The sequence below is a fragment of the Typha angustifolia genome, chromosome 9, assembly GCF_048772165.1.
Source record: "Typha angustifolia cultivar Huaian chromosome 9, ASM4877216v1, whole genome shotgun sequence".
NCBI classification, from domain to species: domain Eukaryota; kingdom Viridiplantae; phylum Streptophyta; class Magnoliopsida; order Poales; family Typhaceae; genus Typha; species Typha angustifolia.
The window spans coordinates 12284715-12299133 of record NC_133247.1 but is presented as its reverse complement, the minus strand read 5'-3'; the positions used below and the strand labels follow the sequence as shown (position 1 = coordinate 12299133).

General features: G+C 37.2%; 2 protein-coding genes across 2 annotated transcripts; both read left to right on the top strand.

Annotated features, from left to right (window-relative positions):
- Positions 1–355: 355 nt before the first annotated feature.
- LOC140767366 (ACT domain-containing protein DS12, chloroplastic-like) lies at positions 356–4390 on the top strand. The gene is made up of 10 exons (XM_073107239.1): positions 356–674; positions 891–948; positions 1021–1146; positions 1254–1348; positions 1504–1588; positions 1684–1743; positions 2718–2773; positions 3453–3558; positions 3629–3697; positions 4144–4390. Exons 1-10 carry the CDS (start codon positions 559–561, stop codon positions 4204–4206), a joined length of 834 nt encoding a protein of 277 aa, XP_072963340.1. The 5' UTR covers positions 356–558; the 3' UTR covers positions 4207–4390.
- A 1638-nt stretch (positions 4391–6028) lies between these two features.
- Positions 6029–8860, top strand: LOC140767385 (uncharacterized). Its single transcript, XM_073107268.1, has one exon. The coding sequence runs from the start codon at positions 6182–6184 to the stop codon at positions 8666–8668; it is 2487 nt and encodes an 828-aa protein (XP_072963369.1). The 5' UTR covers positions 6029–6181; the 3' UTR covers positions 8669–8860.
- Positions 8861–14419: the final 5559 nt, after the last annotated feature.

The following is a 14419-nucleotide window of genomic DNA, read 5'->3' as shown; positions in this document are numbered from 1 at the left end:
AATAGAAAATTTACGAATTAATTAATTCTTTTTTCATTATCCATAGAAGTTCGAATTTTCTCTTATCAACTTAATGGGATCGGGAATCCGAATCTGTTAAAGAAGATCCGCATCCTATTCGGAAGTAACAACTGGAGAAAGATTTTTATGATGAATTTTAGTATTTCACCCCTTAACTTTTCAGTATTTATATTTTGGATTCCATTCTCAGTTAAGTCGAGAGTATTTTTAAGAGGAAGTCCAAAAATATGAGGACCAAAATATAAATAGGGAAACGTATGGGAGTGAAATGTAATTCACATAGCCTTTTATGAAAAAGAAAAGGGGGCTAGAAAGGGCGTTGGAGAAGTTATGGGAGAGGCTTAGACAGAGACAGGTAAGGTGAGGTAAACCCCAACCCCATGCCCATGGATAGGGAGATATAACACTCTCCCATGGCTCTTCCCTCACTTGGGTGGTGGCCTTCGTAGCTAGCGGAGGAGGGCGAGGAGGAGAAGAAGCCATTTTGGGCTATTTGGGCATTTGGGTAGTTGCTCTTCTTCTCCACCGTGAGGATAAATGGCTGTGGCCATGGTTTCCGGGTGCCTCCGGGTGTGCTACGGCTTCAAGCCGTGCGTGAGATGCTTCTCCTATCGGGGCTTCCAATTTATCGCCCCGGCGCAGGCGAAGACGAGGTTGGGCCTCCGATTTCTCATCTGGGTCTTGCTTAATTTGATCTTTTATTGCTTCGGATCAAGTGGAGTCGAGTGCTGATTCGTTTTGTCCATTGATACTGATGTATAAGGATTAGTTCTTGGGTTCGTGCAAGCGTCGATTGGCCCAAATGGGTTTAATTGAATTGTGATTTATTACTTCTGTTTGTGCTGATTTTGGTCTTGTGATTTTGCTAGATTATCAACATTTCTGGCCCTGAATGTTCCTAAAGCTACATCCCCAACAGCTGTTGAGGTATGGAATAATTTTTGCTCTCATGGAGGTGGTTGGAGTTGCATCCAATTGTTCATATTTTTGGGTTAACAGGATGGAAGTTCTAGTTACACTGATACAGTTCCTACTCCAAAAGTTATAATAGATCAGGATTCAGATCCGGATGCAACTATTGTGGAGATAACCTTTGGGGATCGCCTTGGGACTCTTCTTGACACTGTACGTGGCATCAATAAGATAATTTTATCATTTTATCATTAAGAAAGAATTGGTATTATGAGTTTCTCGTCTAACTCAGCTGACATTCTATTTCCATTATTCTTAAGATGAATTCGCTTAAGAATCTAGGGCTCAATGTTGTCAAGGCAAATGTCTATCTGGACTCTTCTGGGAAGCACAACAAATTTGCTATCACTAAAGTGTGAGTTTCTCTCTTTTCCTATGCACAGTAGGAATATAAATGAAATTTTCAAGAAAATTTGTTTAACTTTGCTGTTACTCTTAAAGACAAATTTTTTTTAATCGCATTTATTGTGTATCGGTTGTTGCTCAACTCATTGAGAAGATACCTTGCAGTTCTACTGGCCGCAAGGTTGATGACCCCGAGTTGTTAGAAGCAATCCGCTTGACGATTATTAACAACATGATCGAGTATCATCCGGTAATTAGTGGACCTTAGAGAAATTAATCTTTTATAAATTAGTTATAATTTTATTTGTTGAAAAGCTTTTGTTGATCCTGTAATTGGATGATTAGGAGTCTAGCAGCCAATTGGCTATGGGAGCAACTTTTGGAGTTGAACCACCTTCCCAACAGGTACTTAATATGTTCTTCTGATAAGTAAATACTTTAGTAATCAAAACAAATTCCAAGTTTGGCAAAAAGCTTCTATGTTAGCTAATCGTGATTTTTCTCATGCATTTTGCTAATATGCTTATTTATTTCTGACTTCAGGAATAAGAGTACATTGGAATATCTGATTATAGTACTCTGGATTTCTATACTTTCACCGGTCACATATTTAGTAGTATTACCTAAGAAAAGCCTCTCTTCATGGACTAATAAATGTTATACTATTTGTGGTCTAAGATAACAAGGTAAATGAGCACTTGCAGTAACAGCCAGTGGAAGCCTATGTTATGTTCTGAGGTTCCCCTACTACTTCCGAGTTGATGAGTCCTTGTGGCTCAATTTATTTGAACCTCCTGTGGAAATCTTTGGTACCAAGAAGCATCACCAGAAATATGATTTTAACTTTTTTAAGTGTCATTGACATATCCCTATAATTTTAAAATGTGTCATTCTTTCTTCCTTTTTCATAAGACCATCTTCTTGCAAATTTGTCCGTTTAAATCAAGTTCCTTCATGCATTACAGTTTCATCTGTAACAGAATTTATGCCAGTTATAGATCTCTTTTCATATATATCTTTTCCTTTGCTCTTCACAGGCATTAGGCAATCACTTGAGGATTTACCATATTTGAGTGCTATGTTTGTTTCAATTGAACAATGCCTTTGTATGCATTTTCCTAATATTCCAAGTTCCAGCTAAGCCATATTTTATGGCCTATGCTTGCTTGCTCACTGAGGTAAAGAGAAGGCATCTTGCCATACTTTGCTTATTGCTTATATGTCATAAATAAATAGGGTCTATAAGTCATTTACGTGCCCTATTGTTGTCATTCAGAAAAAGAAGAAGGAAAAATTGCTTTGATTGGTCACAAAACCACCAGGCTTCTTATATTCTGTGTTATGCACTTAAGTTCTCATCCACTCTTTTACATGATCAGGTTGATGTGGATATTGCAACCCATATATACATATATGATGATGGTCCTGACAGAAGGTATGGATACTTTGCTCATTGTGTACATTTCTCACCTCTCATTTGTAGAAAATATATTTGTGCATTTGTTTCCCCAGTTAGTTATCAGCCCATATTGTATGGATATTTGTTATGATGGTCTTTCACGCCCATCAACTTATAGTGATATTATTAAAGTTTACATGCACATGCCTTTCCTTTTGCCTAATCATTGTTTCGATTAGCAAGCGCATGCTTTATTAAGATGTATAGTATTGTACATAATTCATATGTATCTGAAAGCCTGAACATTATCTGGCTCTTGGTTGCATGGATTTGATTTTCATCTGAGTAACCCACTATTATCTTTTGCTTAATTAATTGTTTGCATAAAGAGACTAAAAACATATGAACATGTTCAACACAATAGGTACAAATTTTTGATTTATTCAAACGGTTTTTTTAATTAATTGGTCACAGTATAAGCAATCTTCCAAATTTTTTATAAAAGCAAATATCTATAATCCCCTAGAAATGATGGTTTTCTTTTTTGGATTGAGGCTTATCTTTCCCTGGAGTAAAAGTGAGACAAAATGTAAACTGACACAGAAAACCATATCATGGAGGGTATCATGAATATGTGATTAGAAGCCGTTATATCTCACAACATGTGTGGTAAGACTACATGATACTTGTCTTGACATGATTATTATGTTTTCAGCTTACTAGTGGTGGAAGCAGCTGATCGTCCTGGATTGCTGGTTGATCTTGTTAAGATCATCACCGACATAAACATAACAGTCCAATCTGGGGAGTTTGACACTGAGGTATAATTTCTCTTGCTGAGATTATTCTTCATGGTGAATATCTTGTTTATTGAAAGTTCCATGCTTACAGGGATTACTGGCCAAAGCAAAATTCCATGTCAGCTACAGGGGTAAACCCCTCATCAAGGCTTTGCAACAAGTAAGTTGTCTGCTGGACTGCTAGCATGCCATTGTATGATCTCTCGCGCACAGAGATGTGGGTTTGGCTAGTTGTTGATCAAGCTTGATCCAAGAGGAACTGGCTGGTGTTCTTAAACTGAGATGTCACTTTTTTATTTTCCATGTGAAGTGGTTTAGTTGGCTCCATTTCCTAACCAGCTTTAAGCCGTGAAGATTAATGTGGGTAATATCAAGTATCAAGTACCGACTAATGTCTAAAACCATTCTGATTCAAGCAGACAGATTGAAGCTCGTCCTGTTATGTCTATATGTCATGATTTGGGACCCGTACCAACCATTGGGTTGCACCACCTAATGCTACTCTTAAAAGTTGTCATATAACTGATCTTTCATTTCACGGTCTTCTTAAAGCTTGCTTGCTAGTGCATGGAGTTGAATATTGATTTTAATAATGTGCATTTGTAGGTGCTTGCTAATAGCTTGCGATACTTCCTGCGGAGGCCAACAACAGAGGATGCAAGCTTTTAGTCAATTTGGGAGGGCCATAGTATATCGTCCAGAAGTTTATGCCTGAACTTCTTCATCGTGGAAGGTGGCGTGGCATTCTGGTCTAAAACTACAAACATCCTCTTCAATAGTCTATGTTTCAAAAGCTAACTAATTTGTATCAGATTGTACTGAGATGCATACAATGAAAGAATTTCTTGATTCATACAGGACCACCTTTACTCATAGCTGCATTTATCTTTCAAAAGCTTCCAGTGGCTATCTTGTTTTCTTTCTTTTTCCATAATTGCAGCACTTCTGAATTGTACTTATCATGGTTTTCAACTCTGCTAATGGTAGTAAGCTGTGGCAGCTGGTATGCCAAGAGCTGAAGTATTGAGAATAATAAGCTCTTCATTCCAGAGAAAGTTTTAGTAGGTAATTATTTGATTTGTTTCTTTGAAGGACAAAAGAAATAACCTTGTGTACTCTTTTTACCCTCTTTAGGACTGCCTTTTTTGAACTTATTATCAATGATTTCTAAAGATTAGTTGAGATGAATCATTGTTTCCAGAGACTTATATTAGCTTTAACAGGATAAACTTGCCATTGAAAATAATTACTTATCCCCTCATTTTGCTTCAATGGCTTTTCTTTATATATTTCATCTTAATTTCCTGAACTTTTTTTTTTTACTTATATTATCTTTTATCCTACTTCTAAGTTGTAACCTAAGATGAATTAATTCGAAATGCTAAACTTGTTGTGATGCTAAATACTAGTAAGAGACCTAGAAACAGATGGCTTCCAGAACATTATTTAAGATGAGGGTTTGTACAAAGAATTGATTTCTCAACTAAAAAAAAAAAAAAAAGCCATCTCTTTAAAATTTTCTAAGAGAATATAGAGGCACTTTCGAAAATATTATGCATGCCCAGATATTCATCATAAGTAGGGGTGACAAAGGATCCAAAATCAATTGGATGCTCATGCTTCTTGGATTGACTTCATACATACCCAAAAATCAAACCCTAATATTTTTTTTTCTTTGAGAAAGAATCAAACCCTAATATCAATATATAATCGGTTTTGGACCTAATGGCGATATCCAATATCTTATTGGATTTAGATAGTGTCGAGTTGTTTCTCATAGAAAACGAAGGAGGATCTAAGCAGAAGCAAAGCGCAGGTGGGTTAAGGAAGGTGGAGAGTGGGGAGTGAAAACATGAAATACGATAATATTTATTAAAAGATAATTTTGAATATTTTCATTGCACACAAACGCAAATTTAATATAAATCATGTGAAGCAACTATTGTAATTAAGTGGTCTTGCTAAGTTAGGATTAAATCCGTGAGTTTGATTATCTGTATAAATATTGAGTTTGATTTTTAGAGAATTTTCTATTAGAGTTGACTTAGTATAACTTATTTTTTAAGAGTATTAGTCTAATTATTTAATTTATATATCAGAAAGGATTAATCTCTTTATCTAGCCTATAAACTATAATCTCATTATTAATAAATAATAATAATAATAATAAAACTATGCATCTATATATGAGAGAAGAATACTTTTCTCTCCTCTGTTTAGATATACTATCTAGAGAAAAAATTGGAAAGAAAAAAGTCTTCTTTTCAGCTTTTCTTCCCCCTTTCCATCTAATCTTTTTGACTTTTTTTTTCCCCTTTCCTTTCCTATTTTTTACATTTATTTTCGTATTCTTTTCTAAAATTTTGATCTTTTTTTTTTATCTAAACGAGAGAAAATATTTTTAGATGTGAAAAAGAGACAACAACATACAGACCACCCATGCAAGATTACTCCTCCACTGCTCACATCCTATTGGAATCATCTCCACTCTCTGTGTGTGTGTGTGTGTGTGTGTGTGTGTGAGAGAGAGAGAGAGAGAGAGAGAGAGAGAGAGAGCATTGACACCAACCATGCTAGATTAGACTTCTAGCATTTAGAAGAAGAGCATCGTCTCCCTCCTCTCTCCCTCTATCTCTATACTCCAATGGAGGGAACTCTCTTCCCAAATCGGCCGACTCTACCCGCCCAGTCCGCCAAAGCCACCAGAAAAGCCTCCACTGATCACCCAAAGTTCAACCATTCTCTCCCTCCTCCTCCCCCTTCTCCCTCCCAATCCCTTCCCTTGGACTCCCTCCTCCACCACCTCACCCAAGAAACCACCAGCACCACCACTACCAATCCACCTCTTCAATCCCGTAAAAATCGAATCTTTCCTTCTTTGCAGGTCTCCTCGACCTCAGCCCACCTCGGGAAGGCCGCCCCGGCGTCGCGGCCTCGGCTCAGGGGGGGCCACGATTCCCGCCTGGAGTTCCTTTCCAGTAAAGGCAAGTCTCTGGTGAATTCCATCGTCAAGCAATCCCTGCCCACGTTGAATTCTTTTCTGAATGCTTCGAAAGATGAGATTTTTAGCGTGGATTTGGTCAGCCTCCTGAAGGGGCTCGATATCTCGGGCAGTTGGGAGAAATCAATTGCGTTGTTTGAGTGGGTTGTTTCCAATTCAAATGTCAGAGAAGCCAAATTAGACGTGTCGGCAATCGAAATCATCATCCGAGTATTGGGTAGAGAATCCCAGCATTCGGTTGCCTTCAATCTGTTTGATTCTATTCCCATGGAGGATTACTGCTTGGATATTCGTGCTTATACCACCCTCCTCCATTCCTATTCCCGGACGGGGCGATATGCTAAAGCTGTCGCCTTGTTTGAGCAGATCAAGGAGAAAGGTCTCTCCCCCACTTTGGTCACCTACAATGTGATGCTTGATGTTTATGGTCGGATGGGGCGGTCTTGGGAGAGGATTCTAGGCCTCTTAGATGAGATGAAGAGTAATGGATTGGGCTTCGATGACTTCACTTGTAGCACGGTTATATCGGCTTGTGGAAGGGAAGGGTTGTTGGAGGAGGCGTCGGAGTTCTTCAAAAGTTTGAAGTCCCAGGGTTATGTTCCCGGGATCGTCACATATAATTCTCTATTACAGGTGTATGGTAAGGCAGGAAATTTTACAGAGGCATTGAGTGTTTTGAAGGAAATGGAGAATAACAACTGTGCGCCTGATGCGTTTACGTACAATGAGCTTGTATCTGCTTATGCTAGAGCTGGTTTTCATCAAGAAGCGGCAGCTGTACTAGATACAATGACTAGTAAGGGAATCATGCCGAACTCTGTTACGTACACCAGCGTGATCAATGCATATGGTAAGGCTGGAAAGGAGGATGAGGCATTGGCTTTGTTTGATCGGATGAAGAAATTGGGTTGCGTACCTAATGTGTGCACATATAATACTATCCTCGGAATGCTTGGAAAGAAGTCAAGGTCGACTGAGATGTTGCACATAATTAATGATATGAAGCATAATGGGTGCACTCCTAATAGGATCACATGGAACACGATGCTGGCTTTGTGTGGGAAGAGGGGTATGGAGAAGTTTGTGAATCGAGTTTTTGGGGAGATGAAGGACTGTGGGGTTGAACCAGATCGGGATACCTTCAATACTTTGATTTCTGCATATGGTCGGTGTGGGTCAAGTGCCAATGCTTTGCGGATGTATGATGAGATGATCAGGGCTGGTTTTAGCCCTTGTCTTACTACCTACAATGCGCTATTGAATGCAATAGCTAGAAAAGGAGATTGGCAAGCTGCTGAGTCTGTGATGGTAGATATGAAGCACAAGGGGTTCAAGCCTAATGAGCTTTCTTATTCTCTGTTACTCCAGTGTCATGCAAAGGGAAAGCATGTTGAAGGTCTAAAGGCAATTGAAGCGGAAGTTTATGCAGGTCAGATCTTCCCAAGTTGGGTGATCTTAAGAACTCTTGTGATTGCCAACTTCAAATGCAGAATGCTGAACGGCATGGAAAAGGCATTCCGAGAATTGAAGATAAATGGCTATAAACCTGATTTAGTTATTCTCAACTCTATGCTATCAATATATGCAAAAAATGGAATGTATGATAAGGCTCGTGAAATGTTCGATCTGATCGATCAGAGCGGACTGCAGCCTGACCTCATAACTTACAACAGCTTAATGGACATGTATGCAAAAGGCGGGGAATCTTGGGAAGCAGAAGATATACTGAAACAACTAAAAACTTCTGGGATTAAACCAGATATAGTATCTTACAACACAGTGATCAATGGATTTTGCAAACAAGGGCTAATGCACGAGGCTTTGAGAATTCTATCCGAGATGATGGGTGAAGGAGTTCCTCCTTGCATGATCACATACAACACGTTCATTGGAGGGTATGTGAGCTTGGAGATGTTTAGAGAGGCTAAGGATGTTATCAGCTACATGATTCAGCACAATTTCAGGCCTACTGAATTGACTTACAGGAGTATCATTGATGGATATTGCAAAGCCAAAAAATATGAAGAAGCTAGGGAGTTTGTCTCTAAAATTTTGGAAATAGATCCATCTTTTGATGAACAATCACTGCAAAAGCTAAAAGTTCGTATACAGGGGAATGCCGAATCTTGACAATAATCAGATATTTTACAGTTATTTTTGTTTAAGTCCCAGTATCCAATCTTTCCAGGTACAGGACATTTTGGTTGGAAGATTTAGGAGTGATTTTACTGTTATTATTAATTTGTTCACTCTTTTCTTGTTATTCAATAATGCAAAGTTTGTAGAATATTTTTATTGTCTGAGATAGTATTTTGTTCAGCATGTACAAATTTCACTACATATTGCTATACACATATAGCTGACTCACTGGAGTAAGGTTTGTTAGTGTTTGAACTATCTCGCTATCACAAGAAGTGTTTAACTATTCTTTTGGTTTTTGTAAACCAAAACATATTTACCAGTAAACATGTAGTCCTCAGGCACGACACTCTTTTACTGGATCCAGTTAACTGGTTTAGCTGCTATCTTAGAAGCTAATAAGCCACAGGTTTGATAGTGTTTTGCTGCATATTTTCCTTTAGAACCTTAATAAGCTGCAGGTTTCTGTTACCGAATACTTTTACATTTTTACTAGTATACTAGTACTTAATATTTACTAGCAGATGATTGATGCATTCAAATCTTTGTGGAAAGCTGACTGAAGGTTTCTACTCAGCTTTAATTTGTAGTGGACTCAGGTAAAATTTTTTCTATATTATTATGTAAAAACAGTGATCTCTCCTATTACCTGTTATCAAAAAAGTGTTGCACAAATGAGCGGTGCTTGCCATTCTGCTGTCTTTCTTTATCTTATTTTCTGTTGGTTCAGTCCACATTTATTTCTACGAATGTAAAAAATAATTCCATGAGGGAACCAAGGATCAGACCAGAGATTAATGGTTTAGCGGCTTTAGCCTAGACCGGAGGTGACAATTCAAGTTTTTCCTGTTTTCATTTCTGGGGGTTTATGTAGAAAGTGCAAATGGTGGATCAGGTGTGAACATTTAACCAAAGGCGACTTGGAATAGTGTAAAACTGTGAATTTGCAAACAATATGTGCCTGTTAACATGCTTCTGTAAATAGGAGTTTTGGCTCTTGTTGCCTTTATGTCAGTATTGATCTCTTATAAAGTGGCAGAAACAATAAAAGATAGTACTTAGACTAGTGTTTTTATGTTATATTTAATTTTGGGGCAATTGACCTTTGGATGAAACTGTTGGTCTGATTCATTCTCATCAAATGATCATCTAGTCAAATAGACAACTGATTGTACCCTACCCATCAGAACCCTCCACCATTAGAAGAAACTTTTGGTTCCTTCATTGTGTTTTCCTTCTTGATGATGTTTGGCATCCAATATGTTAAATTCTTAACGGTTAGTGGTGTCATACTTAACTTCTTTAAGCAATAAATATTATAGAAACAAGGAAATAATCCAAGACTCCCTTATGGCCGTTTGATGAGGACAATGTAAATGAATAGACATGGGCCAATTTGTTGTCAAGGTAATCTCTTTCCTTTGCAAATCAGAAAAGCATATGGATGTTTGTGATAATTTTCCCACTATCTATTAGTTGTCTGAAAACTTTCCATTCACAGATCGGTTAAGTGAATTTGCTCATAGTCTCTATTTTAACTTTTAAGTTCTTGTAATGTTTTGGGTTAGTGCAAAAAGTCTCATCTTAGCTTTGGGTGTCTTAAAATCTTTCCCTTATGATTTCTTTCTTCATTAATGTAATTCAGAATTTAGGCATACAGAAAGTCCTTAATTTTTAATGTTGTTGGCTTGGCAGCAGTTTTGTTTTCTTGGCATTGGTTCAGATAGTAATAATTAGTATGGAAAAGCTTGATGTACCTGATACAAGAAGGTATGATCGATATGGATCCATGTTTGCCTAATCCCATTTCTGTTTCCAATCCTAGTGAAATGATTAGGGCCCTTCCCTTGATCTCTCAAAAAATAAGTATTGGAAAAAAAAAGATCTTAAACTTACTATTTGTGATCCAGGAAACATAGGAAATCAAATGTTATCTGTGGATCTATTCTGATTTTGTCCCATCATCAGGGTCTGCTGCTTGTGATTATTCCAAATTATGAAGAGCAGTCATAGGTGGCTTTCAAGGGACACAATATGATTATACCACTATGTGGCTATATTATTCAACAATCAACATCCTGTCACAGTCCAATGTGATGGGTTATGGGCTCATCACTTTGTGCTCATCCAGTCCATTGTACCAAGTCATGTCTTTTGAAATTACTGGTTATGATTCATGTCACTACTGCTAGTCTTGTACTGCATAAGTTTGATTTATTGATTAGAAACCCCAAAGGTAAGGTTGAGATGTACACTAATTTTGAATGTGCTTTGGGTGTGGATGTTGGCCCATGCTCCTTTGGACTTGACATCAGATCTCCCCGAGTGCATTGGCATTTGGTAGACCTGGACAATCATTTCTTACAAGACCAAAGTCAAATTTATTCAGTTATAGAGAGTTGAGACTTTAATTTGGCATGTTGATGTTATTGCTGTTGTTGCTGCAGATTTGCTACTGCTGATTTTGCTATATTTCTATTCCATTATAGAATATTGCATGGGTTTTCTGAAACTCTTTGTTAAAACTACAATCATCATTACCTTTAAATATTGGTATCTGAAATATTTACTCAAATGAATGACTGTAAGCATTTCTATTTATCATTTCTCAAAACAGACTTGCATCTATGTAGTTTATATTTGTTAGTAGTTGTGTATCTGTGTCTACAGTTCATCTTGATGAAGATTTTTCCATAACCTTAATGGTCTGCTCCATTATGTGGCGATCGAGAGCGAGTTCTTCTTCCAGATGGAGACTACACCTTCCAAGTTGCTCCCCACTTCACATGCAGGTAAATCAGTGGCCTCTGCCTTATTATTCTTATACAACTGTGCATCAGAGAACACAGCATGATTGGTTATGTATGGCAAAGGCTAGTTTATCCTAAGATTCCTCTCTAGTGGAGGACAGAAGAAGGGAAGGAGGGATGGAAGAAGTTTGTAATAGTATCTGCCTTTTTTTCTCCTCTTTTTCTCTAGTGGGTATCAGAGGCCACTGCAACAAATCATGCAATGGAAGACTTAATAGGTCTCAAATAATGGTGGATTGGAAAGAGATACTGCAGATTGGAAATGGGTGTTCTGTATCTAAAGTTAGTTTATTTGTCCCCTTCTTTTTTTAAAAAAAAAATAACTTCTTATGTCCTTTGAAGATTGGAGCCTTGAAACACAATTCTAACTTGCTAAGACAACTTTCCCAGGGACCTCTTCACATGTCTGCTGTTCTAACACCAGCCATTTTTTCCCTCCTTTTGGCTCCCCCATAAAGTCTTCTCTAAGGTTTTACTTGTGACTGCACCTATACATGTGACAACTTTGATGAGAACCCTTCTTCAGATAAGGGTCAGATAATGGAAAATGATGGGGTAAAAAAGCTCTATTAGTGTGGAAGGATGTACCTTCAGAGTCTTAATGCTAAATGATTCAGGCCATTTAGTTTGGTTGATGGATTGGATATATGGTGAAAATTTCTCTTCTTGTTCCTTGGAATCAACTTACTAGGAACTTATTTCTTGTGAATCATGAATTGCTGATATAAACTTTAGAAACTTCAAAGATTTTGCTGATAATATGATACTTCTACCTTGCGCGTTGTTTATAAATCTTCGCTCTTTCACTCATTCATCGATCTTTTTCTGCGGCTTATCAAATTTGTTTATTTTGATTAAACATCATAAGATTTTAGGAATATTAATATCTACTGTTTGATTCAGTACATATGTAATTTATACGCAACAAGATCTAGCAATTCCTCATTGGCAGGAGCTTCATGCGCGAGGGCGACCGGAATTGCGCACATAATCTGAAAATATGTGCACATAATATGGCAATCTTGCTAAGCAAATCTTAGTGTCAACGTCTGTGCTGGTCGATTTCAATCAAACTCTCATCCTCACCACCACCATTCACCAAGATTTATGCAAAGATCTCATGCATTGCCATAAAGAAAAGAAGAATAGGAAAATAAATAAATAAATAACTCTGGTTTCACTCACCCCTTTTAGGGCCTTTTTGGTCCACTTCACAAGAATCTCATTTCTGCACCACATGCATCTGATCATGCTGTCTTCAGTTGTCAACTTGTACACAGTGTCTCCATTGCTTCTCCATCTCTCAAGCAAACAGAGTAAAATAATAATAATAATAATAATAATTCTGATGTTCTCAATCTGACAGTGCTGATATCAAATCCATGGATCCCAAAATTACTCCCAGATGGTGTGGTGGGCACCACTAAGCAAAAGAGAACTTGCTTGTTTCTGCTTGTCCTTCAAAGGACATGAGAATGAAACTAGTGGATTACAAATGATACAGGATGGAAGAAGCCAATCAATTCTTCTTCTTTCTATCTCTTTTTTCTTTCTCTCTTATTTTCTTTCTTCTTCTCTCCTTGGATGATTGGATAAGCACTACAAGCAAAGCACATGGGCAGAGGGAATTATTCTTCTAGGTCAGTGATAAATCTATCTGTCCTGCAAGAACCAACTCCACCTCCAAAAAAACAAAACAAAAAACAAAAAAAAAGAAAAAGAAAGAAAGAAGAAGAAAAATGTTATGCTATGCATCCATGCTTGCCTTTTTAGAAGTAGGTCTTCCATATAAATGATTGGTTCATCTTCTTTTATCTTTCCTCTAGAAGACTTTGTATATATATATATTATATATTTTATCAAGTAAAGATTGGTGGTTTTGCTTTTAGTTCTTGTACTGCAATCACTTTAAGAGAAGCTAAGTTTTTTTTAAGGGTTAATTACACATAGTTCTTACTTAACTATCTAATATCGCTCACTCTCCTTAAACGACCATCTTAGCCTCAACTTTTCTATATTTATTTCATCTGAAATAAGAGTAAAATGGTTCGTAAAACTCTTAAAACTAGTGAAGTAGATGTGATAAATTTTTAACATAAAAATCAAACATATAAGTTCAATTAGGTGCTAGTGCAATTCCCTTTTGGCAAGTGAAGTAGATGTTCCTTTTCAGAAGAAGAAAAAAGGAAGAAAAAAAGTGAAGTAGGTGTTTGCATAGAGATGATTGGCTTTGGAGATAAGTATAATTGAGACTATGGAAATTGTGAAGCATATGGTGTACTTTAATCATGTAGGTAAGCTATTTTAGGCTGCTTATGTTTGGTTGAACATGGAATTATGTTCCATAGTGCTTTGAGATCATTTGTGATGCAATCCTCTTGGAATATTACTTGGCAAGGATAGGGATATATGCCAAATGACTCTCCTTTGGTATATGAACACATGGAACTTTTGATTGTCTACATTTATTATAGTGTAAGCAAGGTTTTCCTTGCCTCTACTGTTCTACTTTGCATCCGAATAGAAGCTAGGTATTTTAAAAGAATAATTACACATAGATCTTCTGAATTACGTAAAAGTTCCAATATGCTAATTTCATCGGTCAGTCACGTGACAATTTCGTGACCACAAAGATCGTTTCCGTCTATACCATTAAGAATGTGAAAGAAAGATATGACGGCTTGATGATGATGATGATGATGATGATGATGAAGACAATGATGATGCCATTAGAACATAACCAAAAGGGCCTTACATATGAACTACACTAGATAAGGCCTCTTATAAGAGAAGAGTATTGAACTTTGCTAGTGAGAAGACTTTGATCTAACTGTTGAATCGTGTACACTAGATGTTTCAATAATGTCACTGTTAGACCCTTTGGCAAGGGGACCCAACAAAGAAATGCAACTCCACTAGATAAAGCCCCCCT